Source organism: Molossus molossus, unplaced genomic scaffold, assembly GCF_014108415.1.
Source record: "Molossus molossus isolate mMolMol1 unplaced genomic scaffold, mMolMol1.p scaffold_m16_p_12, whole genome shotgun sequence".
Classification (NCBI taxonomy): Eukaryota; Metazoa; Chordata; class Mammalia; order Chiroptera; family Molossidae; genus Molossus; species Molossus molossus.
Window position 1 is genome coordinate 82,836,348 of NW_023425347.1, and position 22,546 is coordinate 82,858,893.

General features: G+C 54.3%; 1 protein-coding gene across 1 annotated transcript; it reads right to left on the minus strand.

Annotated features, from left to right (window-relative positions):
* Positions 1 to 3,132: 3,132 nt before the first annotated feature.
* Positions 3,133 to 22,152, minus strand: SERINC2 (serine incorporator 2). The gene is made up of 10 exons (XM_036255933.1): positions 21,969 to 22,152; positions 12,376 to 12,537; positions 11,372 to 11,559; positions 10,882 to 10,961; positions 10,334 to 10,471; positions 9,223 to 9,392; positions 7,564 to 7,654; positions 7,096 to 7,237; positions 4,593 to 4,799; positions 3,133 to 3,709 (listed from the first exon to the last, which is right to left on the minus strand). The coding sequence occupies exons 1-10, from the start codon at positions 22,005 to 22,007 to the stop codon at positions 3,574 to 3,576; spliced, it is 1,353 nt and encodes a 450-aa protein (XP_036111826.1). The 5' UTR covers positions 22,008 to 22,152; the 3' UTR covers positions 3,133 to 3,573.
* Between the last annotated feature and the right edge of the window lie 394 nt (positions 22,153 to 22,546).

The window sequence follows — 22,546 nt, forward strand, 5'->3', positions numbered from 1 at the left end:
TATCTAACCCTACAACTTAAAGAACTAGAAAGTAAACAAAAAGAAAAACCCAGAGCAAGGAGAAGGAAAGAAATAGTAAAGGTAAGAGCAGAAATAAATGACATAGAGACTAGAAAAAAAAACAATTCAAAAGATAAATGAAACAAAGAGCTGGTTCTTTGAAAAGATAAACAAGATCAATGAACCCTTAGCCAGACACCAAAAAAACAGAGAGAGAGGACCCAAATAAACAAAACCAGAAACAAAAGGAGAAAATAACAACTGACACCACAGAAAGGCAAAGGATTGTTAAAAAATATCATGAACAGCCTTGGCCGGTTTGGCTCAACAGTTAGAGCGTTGGCCCACAGACCAAAGGGTCATGGGTTCAATTCCAGTCAAGGGCACATACCTCAGTTGCAGTTCGATCCTGGGCCCTGGTTAGGATTGTACGGGCGGCAACCAGTCAATGTGTCTTTCTCACGTCCATGGTCCTCTCTCTCTGTCTCCCTCCTTCCCACTCTATCTGAAGATAAATGGAAAAATATCCTCTGGTGAGGATTTAAACATAAAAGCTGTGGTACATGTACACAATAGAATACTATGCAGCTCTTAGAAAGAGAGCTCTTACCCTTTGAGATGACATGAAGGGACCTGGAGAGTATTATGCTAAGCAATATAAGCCAGTCAGAAAAAGACAAATGCCACATTATCTCACTTATTTGTGGAACATAATGAACAAGATAAGCTGTCGACCAAAAGAGATCCAGAGTCATGGAAGTAGGGAACAGACTGACAAACCTCAGAGGGATGGGGGGTGCGAGGGGTGGGAGAGATAAACCAAAGAACTTATATGCATATATGCACAACCAATCGACGGGGACACTAGGCTGGGGAAGGCAGGAGGGGAGTGGGAGCAGGAAGGAGGGGGTCAAGGGGGGAAAAGGGGGACATCTGTAATACTTTCAACAATAAAAAAAAAAAGAGCTGGAGTCCTACATGCCTGTCCCACAGACCAACAAAGGAGAGGAGGTGACAAAAGAGAGAGAGGGGAGAGGTGACAAAGAAGAGGGTATAAAGGAAAAGAGAAGATAACTGAGAAAGAAGAGGAGGGAAGATTGGGGTGAGAAAGGAGGGAGGGGAACGGGTGGAAGTCACAGTGCTGGGCAGCAGGAAACAAACAGGCCAAGTGGGCTTCTTAGCCCCTGGGTGGGCAGCAGGTAAGGCCTGCCCCCTGCCCCCACCTCCACCACATCGATCACCAGGCACATGAGCGGGACCACTACCTCGCTGGAGGGAGGAACGGGCTGAGGAAACATGGAGGCCTCTGTCTTCTCAAAGATGGTGACCTGGTTCCTGCCTCCTTCTCCGCCCCAGCCCGACCCCGGCACAACTCATGCTCGGTACATGTTTGATGAATGACTGATTGAAAAACTATAGAGCAACAGGGATACAGACAGGACACACGTGCCCACTTCTACCAACGCATAAACAAGGTCATTGGAAGCATGATGTGGGCTTTTTCTCCCAAAGGTGAAATAAGGAAAGATGTGAAATCTCGTGTGTTTGGGGGGGATGTTCAGGCTGCTCCATGGAGAGGGGTCTCCTGATGCTGAAAGGCACCAGGAGCAAGCTCTGTCCCCGCGGAGCCCAGGGCCTCCAAGATTCAGCGGGATCCTGGCCAACTTGGCAACTGCCGAGCATGCTCTTCCCTGTTCCCAGTGGCACCGGGCCCAGAGCAGGTGCCGGGACGAGGGCCGGGGAGTTCCTCAGCACCGCTGCAAGTGGGTCAGAGGTGGACGCACCTCAGGGCAGACACTGGTCAGAGTGCCCTGAAGAGGCCCTCAGCCACCTCGCACGACCCCTCTCCACCCGGACTCTGGCCTCACCACCCCTCCTCATGTGGGCACTGCTCCAGACCCCCACCCTGCTGCCCTGGGCCCTGGCACCTGCCTCCAGCTGCTGCACCATTTCATCCGGCGAAATCTCTCTGAAATAACCACCTGACCATGTCACCATCCAAGATTTCCCCATGATCAGCTCACAGCTTGACTGCTTCTCCCCTGCTCAAAACCCTTCCATGGCCCCCCTCTACCCTGAGGATAATATCTGGTCTCCCCACCATGGTCCTCCAGGATCTGTGCGATTCAGGCCCGGCCCATCTCTCAGCTCACACCATCTCCTGGCGCCCACATGCTCTCAGCACCCCAGCCACCCTGCACTTCTCACTGGTCCTGCAAGGCCCCCCTCTCCTGCTGAGATGCTGTGCCCTCCGCCTTGAGCATGTGTGTTCCTCCTGACCTGCGTGACGCCCACTCATTCTGCAGGATCTGTCCTGACTCCTGACCTGAGGCAGGTGCCTCCACCACCGCACCCGCCCTGACAACGACCCAGGAGCTTCTTCCACCCAATAAACCGCGACCACATCAATACCTATTTGTTATACCCACAAAGGGAAGGAAGGGGTGAATGGCCCGTGGTCAGTCATCACAACATCAAGCCCAGTCCCGGGGCCCCAGCCAGGAGCCTGTCGCCCCCCCACATCAGTGTGTGCCTACGGGGCTGGGAAGCTGCTTCATCTGAGCCCCACAACACCCTGGCAGGGATGATGTCTTCCCCATGTGATGAATGAGGAGCCAGGCCCAGAGGCAGGGAGGACTCGCGCAGAGCCCCGGGGAGCCCAGGGCCTCCAAGATTCAGCGGGATCCTGGCCAACTTGGCAACTGCCGAGCATGCTCTTCCCTGCTCCCAGTGGCAGGGGGCCCAGAGCAGGTGCCCGGACGAGGACAGGGGAGTTCCTCAGCACCGCTGCAGGTGGGTCAGAGGTGGACGCACCTCAGGGCAGACACTGGCCTGAAGAGGCCCTCAGCCACCTCACACGACCCCTCTCCACCCGGACTCTGGCCTCACCACCCCTCCTCATGTGGGCACTGCTCCAGGCCCCCCTTTCCTGACCTCCAGAGTCTCTTTGTTCAAAGTCCCTCCTTCCTCTGTAGCTCCCGCCCCCAGGGTCCCCAGAGGGCACAGCCCAGGCTCCTCAGTCTGGCCCCTCAGCCCTGACATTCCAGTCCCACCCCCCACACTGGCCCCAGGCGGGATGGGGCTGCACTGAGGGTGAGGGGGCAGAGAATATGGGAGGCACACGCTCTGGCTTCTTTATTAAGCAAAGTCTTAGAGACTCTGTAAGGCACGGAGTCTAGGAGAGAGGCGGGCACCCCGGGATGTGGTCAGGAATACCAACGCCTCGGTGCTGGGCACCCATCAGAGTGAGTATCCCCGCTCTCTGGGGGGCTCTAAGCATTTCTCTCCTCAGGTCCCTCTCCTGGGGAGCCTGGGGACAAAGGGCCCTCCCCCCCCAACCCCCCCCCAGAAGGTGAGTGTGGGTGACAGGGGACAAGGGGAAGGAAGAGGAAGTCCTGTGGTCCGGGGGCAGCAGAAAGGGGCTCAGGCATGAGCCTGACGCTGCTGGTCCCTGGAGGCACTAAAAATAAGGCGCCCAGCTCAGGGGCAAGTGCTGGAGGCAGGGCGGGGGGCAGCCTGGCTGACTGTCACTGCACCCCGAGGCACCAGGTGGGCAGGCTGCAGGGGGCTGTCTCAGCTGAAGTCACGGTTGGGCAGGAGGAGGGGGGCTACCAGGGTCCACAGGTAGAGAAGCAGCCCAGCCCAGCTGGCACAGATCTTCACCCACACGGCGGTCCAGGTGCTGATCATCTTCCCGGCCTCGCTGGGTCTGGAACACACCAGCATCCCCGTGAGCCCGCCCCCGTCGTGACTTCAGGCCTGGCTCTGATCTTATGACCCCGCTCTGACCCCTCTTCAACTTCGACTCTTATTCTGTAACTAGTCCCCATCTCTGGTGTTTCTGACCCTTGGCCTTAGACTTAACTCTTGACCTTGTACCACAGAGCTGATCTTGACTTCAGTTAGTCTTGACCTCAGTCCTAGACTAATATTGTGACCTAACTCCTGGTCCCTGACTTGAACCCTGGAGCTCCAGACCTCAGTCCTGACCTCTAACCTTGACTCTGATCCTCAGTCCTACAACCCCATCCCTGACTCCTGATTTTATGACCACAGTTTCAATAGCTGACCTCAATTCTCACCCTTAATCTTGTAACCCCTTGACCCGGCAATTTGAATCCTGGTTTTATGGCCTCCTAACCCCAATTTTAATCAGATGATCAAATTTGTGACTTTATATGGCCCCAATCCCAACTCTTGACTTCATGAGTCCCACTCTTAACCCTGTGACTTTGATTCTGACCTCCACACCCTAATCCTGCCCCTCCAACCATGAGTCCCACATCTGATCCCATAACCCAAACCACCACGCCTGATCTGCAAACCCAGTCTGCCCTGCCCAGGCCCAGCCCCACCTCCTGTGAACCCCTCTTTTCAGGCACTTAGTGAAGGTACCAGGGGCTGAGCAGTCTAAGGTACTGGTAGGGAAACAGGGCCACAGATGGGGTAGGCCCCTTGGAGGGTCCTGGGTAGACACCTCCACGCCCAAGCCTTGAACAGATTTCCTAAACCCCGGTGAGGGCCAGAGGAGAGATGTGTGGCGTACCCCAGGAACTGTGGGCCCCGGCCACGCCCAGCCAAGCTGCACGCACCTGTACCAGTTGGTGAGCGTCATCATGACGTGTAGGGAGGCGAGCATCAAGCAAAAGTGGAAGAAGGAGTAGCTATAGGTGACACCATCCTGCTCATTGTCAAAGGCCTGGCCTGCCACCTGCTCCTGCTGCGTGGCCTCCAGCACGGGTGGGCACTCCTCAGTCCGCATCAGACTGTTCACCTGCCGGTGGTTCGAGGAGCGCACACTGCAGGGAGGGAGGAGGGGCAGTCAGGCCTGTAGCCACCGAGATGGGCAGGTGCTCAGTGCCAGGGGGCCTCATGAGCCGTGGCACTGGTCATAGCAACAGTGGGCACGATGGTCCCAGAGCCTTGAGGGCAGTGACCTGGTGGTTAGGTCCTGGGCCCAGGAGTTAACAAACTGCTTTGACTCAGTTCTACCCCCACTCCCCGTATGAACTTCGGCAAGGCACTTAACCTCTCTGAGCCTCTGATTCCTGTCTATAAAACCAGGGACAACAGTGCCTTCCTTCCAGGGTTGCTGGGAGGACTGAATGGAATAATGACAAAGTCCCCAGCACTGTGCCTGGTACACAGTATAAATACATAAACCACACTATTGTCCTGGTTGTTTGGCTGCCATTTCCCTTAACATGTTGAGGGAATTCTGTTGAGTACCTAGCACCACAAAGCTCAATAGCAGGTACTGCATTTATTAATAATGTTAATAATTAACAATACTCATTTGCTATTCGGTTTGTTTTCCTCTTATTAGCTTTAGGTAAGTAGTTTTACCAATTACCTCCCTTTTCTTCATGTTTATCATTTTAAAAATAATAGTAATGACCTTTTGGTCATTGTTTTTCTATAATGAGGTCTTGATGTTTTTAAAAGTAACAGTATGAGACCATAGACAATTTTGAAAATCGAACTTGTATTTTGAAAAAAAAGGAAAAGGAGATCTGGATTCTAGCTCCACCCCCATCAAATTGAGGTGCCCCTTTGCCGAGCTGCTGCTGACCCCACTCACCAAAACACTGCGTACACATGAGCCCACACCTGGGCCATCAGCTGGGGCGAAAGCCATCCTCATGGCCCCTGCCTCCTGGCTGCTTATGCTTCTCTGCTTCCTGGATTTTAAAAGCTAAGAACACACAGCCCCCTGGGCTCTCAGAGGTGCTGCAGTGAGAAGCACTAGGAAGCCTCAGACAAGAGCTGCTCAACATTAGGTCCAGTGTCCTCCAAAACGGAGGTGATTCGGGTCTCTCCAAATTGGAAAAGAAATCAAATGCAGTAACGGAGACGAGAGGTGTTTGTAAACTGCCCAGACTAGACTTGGAGAAAGTGTTTTGAAAAAGGCCCAAACAAACAAAATGTGGACCAGCTTCAGAAAGTCCTAGCTCGGGGCCTGGAGGCAGGTGTGGGCCTTCTGCAGGAGCTTGGCGGAGGTTCCCTCCAGGGAGCAAAGAGAAGACAAAGAAAGTGGCGCCTGGAGAAATGCAGGGCCACTGAGATGCCAGATTCCGTATAAACAAAATCATACTTGATGCCCAGTCGGTGTGGCTCAGTGGATTGAGCCCCATGCACCAGGAGGTCGCTGGTTTAATTCCTGGTCAGGACACATGCCTGGGTTGTGAGCTCAATCTCCAGTAGGGGGCGTGCAGGAGGCACCCAATCATGTCTCTCTCACATGGATGTTTCTATCTGTCTCTCCCTCTCCTTTCCTCTCTCTGAAATCAATAAAAACATATTTTTAAAAAATTATACTTGAGCTTACCATCTAGGGACACTTGCCAAATAGCCACTCACAGCCACCCAGCTGTGCAAATGTTCAGTTATTTGCAATAATAACAAACATTTCTTTGGCGTCTACTACCTGCCAAGTTCTTTTCTAAGTGCCTCATACATATTAGCTCACCTAAAACCCTACAACAATCCAGTAAGGTAGGTACTGTTCGTATCCCTACTTTCCAGATAAGGAAACTGAGGCAGAGAAAGGTTGAGTGACTTTTCCAAGACCACACTGCAAGTAAGGGGCAGGGGTCGAGCACAGGCAGTCTGGCTCCAGAGTTCATACTGATAAGAACTGGCTGAGATGCCCCTTTAAAAAAAGTTGTCATGTGATCTTAAGTATGAGCCGCTCCCTCTCAGGTAAGATTGTGGGGTCCCGGCCATCCTGGGCGTTACCATCCTCCTTTTCCTGAGGGGGAAACTGAAGCTCGGAAAGGTGAAGCCACTTACCCCAAGGCCAGCAGGTGAGTGACAGAGCCTGGGCCCGCTGGCCCCAGTCCAGGCTCTTTCCCTGACACCACAGTTGCCTGCAACCAACTAAGCTGGCACGTAGCAGCCCAGTGCGCAGGAAAGGGCCCTGCGTGGCTGCCAGCCACACCGTGCCCTCTGAGGAACTCAGTGTCCCCACCAGCACAAAGCAAGGGCTGGACATACGGCTTCCAGCCTGGTGTCTCCATTCCCACATCCTCACCTCACTTCTGGCTCTGGGTCCCCAACCATGACCCCTCTCCAGAAACTGGGCCCCTGCCATACCTGATGAATAAGGTGCACAGGATGAAGACGACGAGGCCCACGATGCTTGGCACATCCCACCACTGCGTCATATAGCCCTCAGGGCCTGCCAGGACCGTCTCATTGTCCAAGTGGTTCAGCAGGTGGGGGTTGCATTTCTGGTCTGTGGAATAGGAGCACGTTTACCCTCAGCCCTTGCAGGCCAGGTCTGAGAAGCCAGCTAGCCCTGAGGATGGGCAGAGAGCCAACCCAAATGGACAGACAGACACGCAAACATCATCCAAGCCCCAGCGACAGAGAGCACTTAGCAGACAAAACAAGAGACAGCTCCAGGAACAGATGGAGTCCTCCCACTTCACTGAAAGACTAAGCCTCAGGATGGGCTGGGTTGGGATGTCCCTGTCACCTGTGAGGGTCTCCAGCGCCCCACGGGGCCATTGCTAGCCCAAGAACAAGACCAGGCCCCCTCGAACCCAGGCCTGTACTCACCGGGGACATTGGACAGAGCCAGCCAGGTGACGAACATGGTGTAGAGCGTGATGGCCGAGGCCTGCAGCAGGCCCGAGTTGGGCTGGGCATCCTGGTAGGAGCAGTCCATCAGTATGAGCCCTGCCAGACCCGGGACACCCCAGCCCCACGCAGCCCACTCACACCCGAGGAGGGAACCGCAGAAACCCTCACCACCCTAGGGCCATCCACCCCACACTCTCTGGGAAAACACACCACCCAGGCCACCCACTGCCCACCTAGCCCACCCACAGGTGGAGTCTTAATTCTTTCTCCTAAGATTTCCCCCTTGCTCCCCCGCTAAGAACCCTTCAAGGGTGGAACCCCTGCCCACTCTGAATTAAAGCGCTCCCTGGTTTGTGGCACCTCCATCTCCACCTGACCACCCCCCATGCTCCAGCCACAGTGGTCTCCCCGCTGCCAGCGGAATGCGCTAAGCCCTCTCCCACCTCAGGACCTTGGTACTCGCGGTGCCCTCCTGGCCAGCTCCTTCCTGCATCTGCACGAGCAGCCCCTCTTTAGCCTTCAGGCCTCAACTCAAACAAGACCCCCGGCCAGGCCCGGACAACCCCGCCTGCAGCAGCCCTGGCCCTGCTGACCTTTAACCCACGGCCCTTACTCCCCTCGCAGCACGCATCCGAACCACCACACTCCGCCGGTCTGCCGATGGTTCTCTCCCCCCTTTGCCACACACACTGGGAAACATGTATCTAAACTCTGCAATTCACAGTCTGCCTGGCTTCAGGTCCCAGCTTCACCCCTTCCAACCGTGGGACCCTCGGCAAGTCTCTTTCCTCCTCTCAGCCTCTGTTTCCTCATCTGTAAAGTGGGGACGATGATGGTGCAAGGACTAAATGACATGACAGATGCCATTAACTGTTAGCCATCACGACTCTTCTTCCTGCTCTTCCTCACAGCTGTATCCCCGATATCTAGAGGGGTGCCTGGTACGCAGTAAGCGCTCAGGAGGTATTTGCTGCATGAATACTGATTGCTGTGTGACCTGGGACAGGGACATCACCCTCTCTGGGCTTCAATTTTCTCCATGGGAAATGGAGGCTCTGACCAGAGGCAAGGTTCCCAAACTTTCTGCTAAAAACCCCCAAAGACTACCTAAGCTACCTTTGGGCTGAGATCCCAAACTGGGAAGTACCACTGGACTCAGGAGGCTTTTACTCTGAAGAAAAAACAATTACTTGGGAACCCCATCCATTACCCCAGATGGTCTGGGACTAGAAACTGTGGAATTGCACCTCCTAACACCACTTCTTGAGGTGTCTAAGAACCATTGCTCAGTGACCCTCCTAACGTTCTCCCAATTTACATAAAAACAAAAATAATGATAACAAGAGCCAATGTCTGATGGATATCTGTATGCCAGGCCCTGCTCTAAGTGTTCACAAATATGATCTCAATCCTGAGAATAACTCCAAATAGTAGGTATTATTATCCCCATTTTACATTTGAGAAGAAAGAGGCACAGAGAGGTTAAGGCACTTTTCCCAAGACACCCAGCACGCAGATGTGGGAGCCCAGCCTCTCACCCAGGGAGCCCGCCCGCCTCGCCAGGGCTCCAAGGCTCCCACAGACAACCACCCACCGAGGGCCGGCTTCAGGCCGGGCAGAGACTGGCAAGCTCACCTGGACCTTGGGCAGGACGGAGATGATGGAGACGCAGACACAGAGAGTGAGGTTAAGGCTGATGAAGACCTTGCCCTCGTAGCAGCCGTCGGGCTGGGTGTAGTAGGTGAAGAGCAGGGTCGCGGCCGCGATGGACAACGAGTAGAAGAGGAGGGTGAAGAAGAAGAGGCCTGGGCAGGAGGGCAGCAAGCGGGGGGTCAGGAGGCATGGGGACCTCCACTCCCTCAAGGGGGCCTGCTGGGCAAGCCTGTGTGAGGCCTCAGCTTCATCATCTGAGGACTGATGTCAGTGTCTCCTAAACTTCCATCACCCACCACCACCTTTGCGAGTTTTTGTCCCATCCTGAACTGAAATGATTCACTGTCTATGAATAAAGTAACCATAAAAATAAATATAATGGATACAAAACCATCAATGAAAAAGTGAACTAGAGCCCTGGCCAGTTTGGGTCAGTGGTTAGAGCATCAACCTGCGGACCAAAGGGTCATGGGTTCAATTCCTGGTCAAGGGCACATACCTGGGTTGCAGGTTTGATCCCTGGCCTGGCCCGGGCGGGTGCGGGAGGCAAAGAATCAATGTGTCTCTCTCACATCGATGTTTCTCTCCCTCCCTTCCTCCCTCCCTTCCACTCTCTCTAAAAATCAATGGAAAAAATATCCTCGTGTTCGGGTGAGGATTAACAAAAAATATGAATTAGAAGTGCGGTGACCGGCCGGAGGAGAGAGCAGCAGGTTCATAGAGGTGTGAGCACTGAGCCAGCACCTCGGCAGCCTTGCTCTCTGATGCACTCAAAAGAACTGAACAAGAATCGGACAGGGACCTTTTCTGCCACTGAGGTTTCAGTGACCAAGTAAGTGTCATCTGGCGTTTGGTCCGAGCCGACTGTGCGTGGCCCATTCCGCGGGAACCGCTGAACTAGCCCCGCCGAGGCCTCTGCAGTTCCTCGCTCCTCTGACCCCTGAAGTCGCCCTGGAATTGGCTGCCCCTGCCCCACGCACTCCCCTCCCTCCGCCTGCCTCGGATGCTTCATCCCTGCACTAAGGCCAGGGCCGTCCCTGAGCTTCAAAGACCCCTCGCTGCGTCCGGCTCCCCAGCGGGCGTGTGCACTGACCTGCGTACCAGGCTCGGGACCCGCACTCCTCGGCCTTGCCCAGCCACAGCTGGTTCCAGGAGTGAGCAAAGTCGATGAGCAGCACCAGCTGGACGAGGAGGAAGAGGAAGGAGCCCACCACACCGAAGTAGAACCAGACTGGTAGGGAGAGGGCAGTGAGGCGAGCTGGTCTGGCCATAGGGCCGAGGCCTGGCGGCCAGGGCTCCCGGCCCACCAGGCCCCCCGGGGTCCCTGGCAGCACAGTCCACGGGCTCCCTCCCACACACATTCATTCAGTCAACAACCATGTGTGCGCCACATGCCCTGGGACACAGAAAAAGCCAAGCCTGCTCTCAGAGAGCCCCCAGCCACGCAGAGATGCAGCGTGGCAGGGAATGGGTCAGGGTTAGGCAGGCCCCTTCTGCCCCCACCCTACAGTTGCCCAAAGGCCATACGGCCAAGCACCAGAGCGCTGTCTCTGACTAGGAGCCAAGAACCCAGTGAGCAGGGCGAAAAGCAGCCCCACTCGTGCTCCTCCCTCGGGGGAACCCCCCCCCAAGACCACCTACTGTTGGAGAAGGAGCCATCAGGGATGTAGAAGGCGCCCACGGTGATGCCCAGCAAGATCAGGAACTTAAAGAACCAAAACCTATGGGGGTGGGGATCAGGACAGACAAGAGAGCTGAGCAGGGTTAGGAACAGGCTGGACCCCCAGAACTTCACCCCCCAAAGAGCAGGTACTGGGAGAGGTGAAAAGGGACTTTCTGATGGTCTGGTGGCACAGAAAATCTGCACTGGCCCTGGAAACAGCCCCAAGGGGCAGAGAGCAGGACCAAGTAGGGCTAAGGGAGGTCACCCAGGTTCTGGCCCCAGCTGTCACTAACCGCTGTGCGGCCTCAGCCTGTTGTGGCCCTTCCTGGGCTTTATTTCCTCATCTGAGAAACGGAAAAACTAAAGGACATCCTGCTGCACCCTCCCGGCTTCAGTGGCTCCCGAGTGCGGGGTAGGGTCTGGAGACAGGGGTTTGGGGGAGACTGTGCAGGCGGGGCCCTCCCTCACCCGTTCTGGATGGCAGCCCTCGGGTCCCGGCTGCTGCGCACGTAGATCATGAGCAGGGTGAAGAGGAAGAAAAAGGCTGCCATGGCGAAGGACATGCGGTAGACAGCGCGGTGGCCGAGCAGGGAGCTACAGTCCAGGTGGCTCTGCAGGAGGACCATCCCGTTCCCCTCGGCACACCCCCAGGGCAGCTGTGGAGACACACGGAGCAGCTAGATGACCCCACCCCACCCCAGGCCTGATTCTGCCAAGGCCTGCCAGGAGGGCGGCTCTCCCAGCAGGGGCTGGACCAGGACAGGAGCCTGAGCCGCCCACCCCCAGCCCCACTGCCACCCACATCTGGGACTGAAGTCCTAGGAGTGCTTGCCCCCAGACGGACGGTCCAGTTACGTCTGGCTACTATCTGTTACTTCCCTGCCACCACACCCACAGCCCAGGAACCATGGCACTGTCTAAAGCAGGGCTTCCACAGTGCTTCCCGTCCGCCCCCATCCCTACCAGTACGCTGAGATTCTGGGGGAGACCCAGATCCTGAGGCCCCTCCTGTGGAACTAGCATCTCGAAGGTGAGGGCTGAGCCCACATCTGCAGCACATCCCCGGGGGACTCACTCCTTTATACACAGTCAAGTGCCGCACCCACTGGCCTTGGTGTCCCACTGGGTCTATGCCGGCCATGAGACACTTAGAAGAAGGGAAGAGTTGGGACCCCAAACTGGGCTTGCACACTGAAGAGGGGAGAGCTTGCCCGGGCCAGGGTCCTAGGGGCAATAATGATTAGTATGGTTTTCCAAGGAGGCGGTGGCTTATAAGAGCCAAGAATCCCCACGTGAGGCTCAAACCCCCTTTGCACTTGAAGAGAACGCCCCGGAACACTCCTGCCCACCTCTTCTTGATCAGCTGGGGCCCCCAGCCTGGGCCCCTGGGCAGCTGAGCCTCACCGGAGGCCAGTCCCACAGGCTGCTCCCTCGGCGCACCCCCCTTCCCCCCACTCCCTGGGGCGGCTCACCTTGTGGAGTTGACTCTCCACGCCAGGACTCAGCATGATGATGGACACCAGCACCCCCAGTAAGAGGAAGAAGGTGAAGATGAGGCGGCTGACGGTGGAGTTGCGGCTGGAGGGGCAGCAGCCACACAGGATGCAGGGGGCAGAGCCACAGAGGCAGGACGCCTGCGGGAGGGCAGGGACGGCACCCTTACTCTCGGCCTCCTCTCCCCTTCCACGCCCAAGCACGAAGCACCCACCACTGCCCATTCGAACCTCCACATCTGCACTGAGCCCACCTGTACTGCCCCGGGCACGTGTGATCCCACTTAACTTCCAAGCCTGAGGGGAGGCTGAGGAAACCAAGCGGGGAAGAAGCTGAGTCACACAGGTCACACAGGGTCACACCCAGCAAGGAGAGAACCCAGATTCAAACCTGGATCTATCTCAGGCTTCGGAGAGAGAGAGAGAGCTGCATCACACTGCATCTTACTTAGGGGAAAGCAGAGTAGTAAAAAAACAAAAACAGGTTTTTAAAAACCCAGTCTAGTCCTGGCCGGTTTGGCTCAGCGGTTAGAGCATCAGCCTGCAGTCCAGAGAGACCCGGGTTCGGTTCCCGCTAAGGGCATGTACCACGGTTGCAGTTTGTCCCCGGCCCTGGTTGGGTTGTGTGGGTGGCAGCCACTCGATGTGTCCCTTTCACGTCGATGTTTCTCTCTCTCTCTCTTCCTCTCTCTCCCTCCTACTCTATCTGAACAAAAAGTGGAAAAGTATCCTCGGGTGAGGATAAAAAAAATAAATAAAAATAATTTTAAAAACCCGCTCTAGCTCCATCACTGATTAGCTGTGTGACCTTATACAACTCATTCAACCTCTCTGAACCTCAGCTTCCTCGTCTATAAAACAGGAACCAGAAGGTGCCTCCTTCTCACAGGACAGTCGTAAGAATGAAATAGATGTTTTCTGTTGTAACTTCTCGGACTCCTTTTCCCCTCCCGTTTCGTTTTCTCCATAGGGCTTACTATCATTCGTTAAGATTCATGTTTTACTTATGTTTGTCTGATTCCTATGTCTATCATGTAAGCTCTCCCAGGACAGGAATCTTTGTTTTGCTCACTGTGGTATTGCCAGACACTAGAACAGTGCCTGGCACACAGTAGGAGCTCAGTGACTATCTGTCGGAAGAATATAACGTGTCTGGTGTAGTAGCAGACACGCTAAGACCTCAGGAAACAGCGAGCGCATGACCAACACCGGCTGACTGAACGGAATGAAGAACTGTGAGTAGCTGGGATTTCCTGCAGCAGTGGTCTCTGCCTGTCCCTGTCCGGCTCCTCTGCCCAAGATGGCATCAGCCCTTTCCCAACCTGGGGCTGACTGAAATCATTGGGGGCTGGTGAAGCCACACCATTCACAGCTGGTGCCCCGAAAGGAGCCTCCCGGCTCTGGGAGCTGGGCCTACCAGCCCAGCCCTGGAGGAAACGGGCCCACTTCCAGATACATCTGGTAAACTGCTGATCTTCCCCCAAACAGCCCCACTCCTTACCCAGGTATTTAAGAGTCTAGAAAGGCTGAGGCCCCGCCTTCGTGGGGTTGCTGAGGGCAGGAAGGACACCCAGCAATCGCTGCCCGCATCTGGGCGAGAAGAAATGTGCGCACTGCCGAGTGACCAGTTTAGACTGGCGCAGTCACTTCCCTGAAGAAGTGACAACTAGCTGAGAGGAGAGCGAGGGCGCGCTCTCCTGACCAAGGGGAAGAAAGAGTGCTCCAGACGGAGGGCAGCACCGGCGGTGGCTCTGGGCGCAGGAACGGCAATGGAGGAGCAAAAAGAAGGATCTTGTGACCAAAGCTTCATGAGAGGTAGCGAGCAGTGAGTGGCGAGGGCGGCTGGACCCGCAGGGCCTGGCAGCCACGTGCTGGACGCTGGTGTTCGTCCTAACAGCAGCGGGCATCCACTCAGGGGTCTGAAGCCTGGAGGGACCGGAACGCCTTATGCTGAATGATCAGCCATGTGCAGGACAGGCTGAAGGGGACCTTGCTCTTCTGAGACACAGCACCCTGCTCTCTGGACTGGGCACAAGGCGTAAGGCACACTCTGCTTCAGGTGTATCTGCCTTCCCATCTGCCCCTGCCTTCCCTCTTCTCCAGACAGCAGCTGCCCCTGCAAATGCTCCTTCTCACCCAACTCACACCCGCGGAGCCAAGGACAGGAAAGCTACGTGAAATACTTGCAGAATGAAACTCTCCCACGCGGTCCAAAGCGTAACAGTTCACCCACCCAGCAGCTTCTGGTTGCATCTTACAGCCCCCACCCCAAGCCCTGACTCCTACCCATGGCCACCTTTTGGGAGTCAGGAGATAAGCACATGCTAAAAAAGTGTTTTGTAGCCCTGGCCGGTTTGGCTCAGCGGTTAGAGCGTCGGCCTGCGGTCCAGAGAGACCTGGGTTCGGTTCCCGCTGAGGGCACGTACCTCGATTGCAGTTTGTCCCTGGCCCTGGTTGGTCGTGTGGGTGGCAGCCACTCGATGTGTCCCTTTCACATCGATGTTTCTCTCTCTTTCTTTCTCTCCCTCCCACTCTATCTGAACAAAAAATGGAAAAATGTCCTCAGGTGAGGATAAGGGAAAAAAAAGAAAAAAAAAAAGTGTTTTGTAAACCACACAGAGCATTCTAGTTATCAGACAGAGCTGGCCTTTGGTTCCCATTTTACAGATGAGGAAACTGAGATCAGAGAGGTTAAAAAACTTGCCAGAAGTGGACAGCAGTGGTGAGATTCAAGTAATAACAGCACTAGCTTCCCAGGCACTGTGGTAAGCGCCTTGCCTACATTAAGCACCTTCCCTGACACTATGATGTGTGTTGTAACCTCCCGTTTACAAATGGGGAAACTGAGACTCAGAGCGGTAACACGACCAAGGTCACATAGCAAGTAAGCTCAGGAGCTGGATTCAGCTCGGGTCTATCTGCACCGAGGGCTGGCTAACTCACTGAGGGCAGGCTGGTTTAATTTCAAAAGACTCTAGTGATGAAAACAATCCCTCTAGTGCCAGAGAAAACCAAGGGAGGTCAACAGGCACTGCCCTCAGGAACCGGCGCCCAAGTGCCCAGGGCAGGGCCCAGCTCCAGCTAGTTACTATTTCAATTTAAGACATTTGAGATGCAAGAAAAGTTGCCCCACCACAGGCAGGGAGCCTGGCCTTTCAATTCACTCTGTTTTCTGGAGATCAAAATCCGGGTGTTCCTGATACCTGAAACCTCAGGATTTTCAAGGGCCAGCCACTGGCCAGAGAGAGCAGGTCAGGGAGAGAAAAACATGCGTGAGTCCCACTGCCTCCGGAGCAGCCTTGGAACAGGCTCGCATTCTGACGGTCCCTCCACCTCTGGGGATCTCTCCTACAAGAACCGCTTCGGACAGACGTACCAGCCCTGGGAGGAAGGGCAGACGCGCGCACAGGTACACTCGGAAGTCCACGGCAGCGCCATTCATGCCAGGAAAATAATAGGGGGAGACGGAAACTAAATGCCCAACAGTACATCATGGTACTTCCTAGGAAAGACATCTCTGCTAAATGGAGCAGGTGGGGAGGTAACACTTAAACGGGCACATGTAACTAAGAAGCATTAAATTATACCCCAATACAGTGGGTTTTATTTAAAAATAAAAATTTTTAATTAAGGAAAAAAAACTAAAATAGGTACAAATCTTTAGGTTTCAGGAGCTTATTAGAACCTCAAGACACTGCAAATGACCTAAATGCCCAGGGGCCATGGCGGCCCATTTACTCCATGGATGTTATAGAAGCGGGAAAGGTGAAAGTCTCTGGGCTGCAGAGCAACCTGGGCCCACTGAGGCTGCCACCCCGCCCCCACCCACCACGTGCACTAAAGGGAAAGGCAGCAAAGGAAAAGCACCAGAGCACCACCGGCCTCAGCACTGGCCGGGTTCTCGGAACAGAGAACTCAGAACTTAGGAAGCCCCGGGTCTTAGAATCTTTCAGCTGCAATTGCTTGGCATTCAACCAGGCCAGCCTCTCGCTAATGCAGAATCACCAGTAAGGCAGCTGCCTATCCCCAGCTGCTTGCACACTGTCAATGACAAGAAGCTCACTACCTCCCAAGGCAAACTAGACAGCTCTGGAGCTGGGCACAGTTTGGCGTGGTGGAAACAGGCTGTCGCTGGGTCATTCAGTCTCCTGGTTGTCACTAGACCCAGGGACATAGGTTCTTAGAACCATTCCTGGGGCACTGGGTGGGTGGAATGGGCAGCCGAGGGCTGCGGGCACAGTCTAAAGCTGTTTTGTTTAAAACCACGTTGCCTTCCACTTCTGGGTATTACTCAAAGAACTGAAAGCGGTACTCGGACAGATATCCATACGCCCACGTTCATGGCAGCATTATGCACTATAGCCAAAAGGTGGAAGCAACCCAAGTGGCCATCAACCACTGAATGTGGTAGATACATACAATGGAATATTATTCAGCCTTTAAAAGGAACAAAATACTCATACATGTTACAACATGAATGAACCTTGAGGACATTATGCTAAGTCAAGTAAACCAATCACAAAAATATAAGTACCATATGATTCTACTTATATGAGGTACCTAGAGAAGTCAGATTCCTAGAGATAGAAAGTAGAATGGGGTGGGGGAGGGGAGTCTTTATTTAATGGCTAAGGAGTTTCAGTTTGGGGGGAGACGAGAAAGTCTGGAGTTGGGTGGTGGTGACGGCTGCACAACAATGTGAATGTACTTAATGCCACTGAACTGGACACTTAAAATGGTTAAAATGGTAAACTTCATGTTATGCATGTTTTACCATTGCAAAAACAGGAGGGGCAGAGAGTTTCAGGAAGGGTATTCCCACAAAGGGAATAACGCACGCAGAGCTGAGAGGAACGCTGTATTTTCAGGGTAGCTGGGCAACAAGAGAAGCTAGGACGGCGACGGAAGTGACGGCCAAGGTCCCTGCAGGCTGTGCCCAGGAGTCTGGATTTTATCCTGAAGGCAAGGGGGAACCATTGCTAAAGAAGAGATTCAACATCAGATTTGCATTTTAGAAATGTCTCTTGGCCACAGAATGAAAGACAGATCAAGGGAGTGAAGTACGGTATCTTCAGGAACAGTGGGGAGAGTCAGGGGTTGTTTTCAGTAATTCAGAGAACTGATACCAAGGAAAAGTCAGATTCTGGAATTCTCGCTGTGTGCTTCAGCCAATCTTTATTCCTGCTGACAATATCACTCACTGAAATTGATATCATTGGGGTTGTATTTGTTAGATAGCCATTGATATAGACCACGTTTCCTAAAATAAATTACAAGCTCCTTGAAGACTAGAAAAAAGTTAAATAATACATTTTATGTTTCATCTATCTTGCCATAATGAAACAAAACCTGGTCCCAGCAAGGTGGGATGCACTTTGGAGGCTTTGTGATCAACTCCATAACTGGCTGAGCCAGCCTAGAACAAGATAAAACTTAGGGAGAAGAGGTCAGCCCCAAACTACTCAAGCACAGTTACTTCCCCCATGCAGTGCTAAGAACAGAGGGCCTATAGTCTTGGCTCTGCCACCAACAGGACCTTAGACAAGTCTCTTTTCCCCTCCATCAAACTCAGTTTTTTCATGCATAAAATGGGCTCCTGAGCAGGACAGAAAAGTGGCTCAGAGCCCAGGCTGTGCAGTCAGACAGCCCTGGGTTCTACCGGCCTCCCCACTTCCTTGAATGTGGTCTACAGCAAGTTGCCACTCTGGGGTGTTTACAGAGTGGCCACTGCATGCCAGCTTCACGCTAAAGATGTGGGCACGTTTATCTCAGTCCCATTTAATCCTCACAACATGCTGAGAGACGGGTACCATTGTCCTCTCCACTCTACAGACAAGGAGAGGGGGGAAGTGACTACCCACGGTCCTGCAGCTGAGAAGAGGCCAAGCCAGATCTGAGTCCAACCAGCCTGACCCAAAGGCCTCTCACATCCCCTCGCACATAGAAGGCGCTCCCTAAATACATATTTGCTCACCATCTATCTTACCGTGTGCTGGCTTGCCTGGCGATTCCCACCCCTGTGGGCCCATCCCACCTCCTCCAGGCCAGGACTCATGTGCAGCCCAGTACAAATGCTGGCCGAGAGAGCTATAATGGGCAGGTGCAAATGCTGGGAGGCTAGAAAAGTCTTCCCCACTGACCCCGGTTCCCTGCTAAGGATGCCTGAAAACGCCCTATTGGAACTTCGCTCCTGTGGGGCAATTCTCCATTGAAACAGGTTGTTATTGGTGTCCAGTAGCAACCAACTGCACCATCTAATACAGTGTGGCAGAATAAACATAACATAAAATTTACTATTTTAACTTTATTTTGTCTTCAAGGAACTAGTAGTTTATTTTGAGAAACATGATATAGGTCTGGCCAATGTGGCTCAGTAGATTGAACATCATCCCATGGACTGAGAGGTCCCAGTTCAATTTCCGGTCAGGGCACATGACCGGGTTGCTTGCAGGCTCAATCCCCAGTGTGTGTGTGGGGGCGGGGGGGGGGGGCTTGCAGGATGGGGCCTATCGATGTTTCCTCTCTCTCTAAAAAATAAATCAATAAAAAACAAAATTTTAGCCCTGGCAGTTTGACTCAGCGGTTAGAGCCTTGGCCTGCGGTCCAGAGAGACCCAGGTTTGGTTCCTGCTAAGGGCACGTACCTCGGTTGCAGTTTGTCCCTGGCCCTGGTTGGGTCGTGCGGGTGACAGCCACTCGATGTGTCCCTTTCACGTCGATGTTTCTCTCTCTCTCTCTCCCTCTCCCTCTCTCTTCCTCCCACCCTATCTGAACAAAAAGTAGAAAAATGTCCTCAGGTGAGGATTTAAAAAACAAATGTTTTTAAAAAGAAACATGATATATATTAAAGTGGATATCTAACAAATACAACCCTATTGACATCAATCTCTATGAGTGGTATTGTCAGAAGAAATAAATATTGGTTAAAGCACACAATGAGAATTCCAGAATCTGATTTTTCCTTGGTAGCTCCTGGAGTTACCTTCCCTCGCTGATCCAGTTTCCCCATCTGTAGAATGGGACTGATATTAATTGCCTCACTGGGGTTATGGTGAGGATTAAATAAAGGAAGTATAGCCCTGGCCAGTTTGGCTCAGTGGTTAAAGTGTCGGCCTGCGGTACAGAGAGACCCGGGTTCGGTTCCCGCTAAGGGCACGTACTTTGGTTGCAGTTTGTCCCCGGCCCTGGTTGGTCGTGCGGGTGGCAGCCACTCGATGTGTCCCTTCACGTCGATGTTTCTCTCTCTCTCTCTCCCTTCCTCTCTCTCCCTCCCACTCTATCTGTACAAAAAATGGAAAAATATCCTCGGGTGAGGATAAAAAAAATAAAATAAAAAAAAAAATAATAAAGGAAGTATATCAAGTGCTCGCTACAGTGCTGGGCCTGTGCCACCACTGGACAGCTCTGGGCAGTGAGAGCTGTCCCTCTAGGAAGGATGGAGTAAATGGTGGCTATTGTTGGCATCATCATTTGTAAAATAGGATAACTATGGCACAGGGCTGAGGGGGAGCCAATGCAATGGCATGGGTGAGGAGTTCAGCACAGTGCCTGGCATGCTGTAGGTGCACACTAAATGTCAGAGGTCAGAGCCCCCAGGGCAGGGCACTGAAAGGAAGTCCCTTGCAGACATTCTGTACTCACTAAGTGAAACTCTCGATTCTACCCTGGGTCAGCCTTGTCCTTAGGCACTTAAGATGAGGGAAGAAGCCTGGATTACAAATCAGATTTTAATCCTCACTGCAGTTCCCCATCCTTTCACTGTGCAACCTTAGGCAAGTCAGCTACCTTCTCTGTGCTGCAGTTTCCTCATCTGTGAACTGAGTAATTGAGCTAGTCAGGTGCCTTCAGGTCTCAGCATGGTAGGATTCAGTGACTCAGAGACCAGCACTTGGCGGCAGAGGAAATTCTCCACCCACCCTTCCAAGATGATAGCCATTGGGAGAACTACCATATGCCAGTAATTGGGCGGGGCACTTCTTAATCTTCCCAACAGTATTATGAGGGAGGCAGATGGGAAGATAAAGGCACAGGAGATTGGCAGGTCTCCCCTCAACATCCCTTACCCCCAGACCAGCCCAGCCAGATGGAAATCTGGTCAGTTTTGAGGAAACTCTCCCTCCCTTCAGGAAGCAAACTCTTCCTGGTCAGAAAACCAGCCCAAACCTTGATTTCATTGAACAGGGAAGGATCTCAGGGACCAGCTCTTGATTTCTCCTGCTGCTTACGCGCGCACACACACACACACACACACACACACACACACACACACTTCACAGATGGGGAAATGGGCTCAGAGAGGACAAGAGACTGTCCAAGGACCCACTCCAGAGCCTCTCAGATATTATTCTCAAAAAATGGCTGTAAAGTAAATCTCTAAATCCCCCAGCTCCCGCCCCAACACCCCCATCTACACACACACACACACACACACACACACACACACACACACCAGGGACAAAGGAAAGCAAGTTCTGAGATTCAGCAGCCACCAGACCCCCCTCTTCCTCTCTGCTCCTCTTTGTGTGGGGCAGAGGGGGAGGGGGATGCCTGAATGAACCTCGGATTTAACCGGGGAAAAGGAAAAGGAGAAGGGGCCTCCCGGCTGGGGTCTGACTGAAGCTCCGCCCCTGTGCTGGCTGAAGCCCCAAAACAGAGGCTGGCTGACCACCCGGCCCCTCAGCCCCGGCGACCAGGTACTCCCTTCCCCCAGACAGTCTAACCTCCCTCAATTCTTGGGTCTCCTAACCCAGAGTTGGGCCCGCTGAGGAAACCCTAACAGACTTCACTCAAGGGCGTTTTAGAAAGGCAGACAGGGGCTTCCTCCCCACTCCCCATTTCGGCTCCGGGGCCCAGAGGGGAAGGGTCTGGGGCTCCTTGGAGAAGTGCCCAGGAGTTAGCCTGAGCCAGGCCGAATGAGGCAGAGACAAGGGCGCAGAGAAACACATTGGACAGACAGACAGAGGAACAGACACCGAACTGTGGACAGACAATGACAGAGAAGCCACGGACGCACAGATAGTCGGACAAACGAACGGACAGAGACATAGATCAGGCAAATACAAACGAACACACTGAGGCACACGGGCAGGAGCAGACAGACCGACGGAGAGATCGCCAGAGGGCCAGAGAAGGACCCGCCACAGAGAGACAGGGACAGGCAGGCCACACAAAGAGTCAGCGCGTCCGGGAGAGACGAGAGAAAGGCACCTCGAGGACGCCTCCAAGTTGGGCGCGGTGGGGCGGCCACGCCCACGCCCACCCGGGGCTCTGGGCCTCAGTCTCCCCGACTCCCGGGAGGAGCGCTCGGGAGGGCACTCCCCTCCCCCCGGCCCGGCGTGCACCCACCCCTCCCCCGCGGTAACCCGAGCCCCGACAACAGCTGTCTCCGTCGCCCGCCGGCCAGGGCTGGGGTGGGGGGGGGATCCAAGTGACAGGGGGCCCCAGGGTCCAGAAGACAGGGTGCGGTCCCAGAAAGACAAGTTTGGAGGAAGGAAAACGAAGGAACTGCTTGGAGGAAGAAGACAGGACAAAAGTGAGCGGGCGGCGCGCGGCGGGCGCCGGGGTGGGACTCACGCAGCTGAGCAGGGAGCAGGCGCCCAGGCAGGCCCCCATGACGGCGGCGGCGGGCGGCGCGGGGCGCGGGGCGCGGGCCGCGGGATCCGGCGGGTTTCGGGCGCCCGGGCCTGGCCCCGCCCCCGGGCCCAGCGGCCCCGCCCCGCCCCGCCCCACCTGCCAGAGCGGCTCACCGTTTTCCGGCGGCGCTGGGGCCTCCTGGGACGCACCTAGGGCAGGTGAGCCGGGCGGAACCAGTGGGGAAAGTGGGTGGAGCGGTGATTCCCGCGGCTGCGCCAGCCGCGCAACCGGACCTGACTCTGGCGGGCTAGTGTCCTGCTCCCAAGTGAGGGTTTGGAAATACTGAGACCTGGAATCGAGTTCCGACGAGGCCATAGTGTGACCTCACAACACTGTCTCCCTGCAGGGGTCAGAAGCCAAGAGGTGGTCACCAAGAGGTGGTCACCCCTGACTCCTCCGCTCTTGGCGCAGAGCCTCTGCCCAATACATAGGTGTTGAAGGATGAATGGTCGGATAAGAAACACACAAGTCACTTCACCTCTCTGCGCCTCAGTTTCCCCATCTGTTAAGTTAGGACA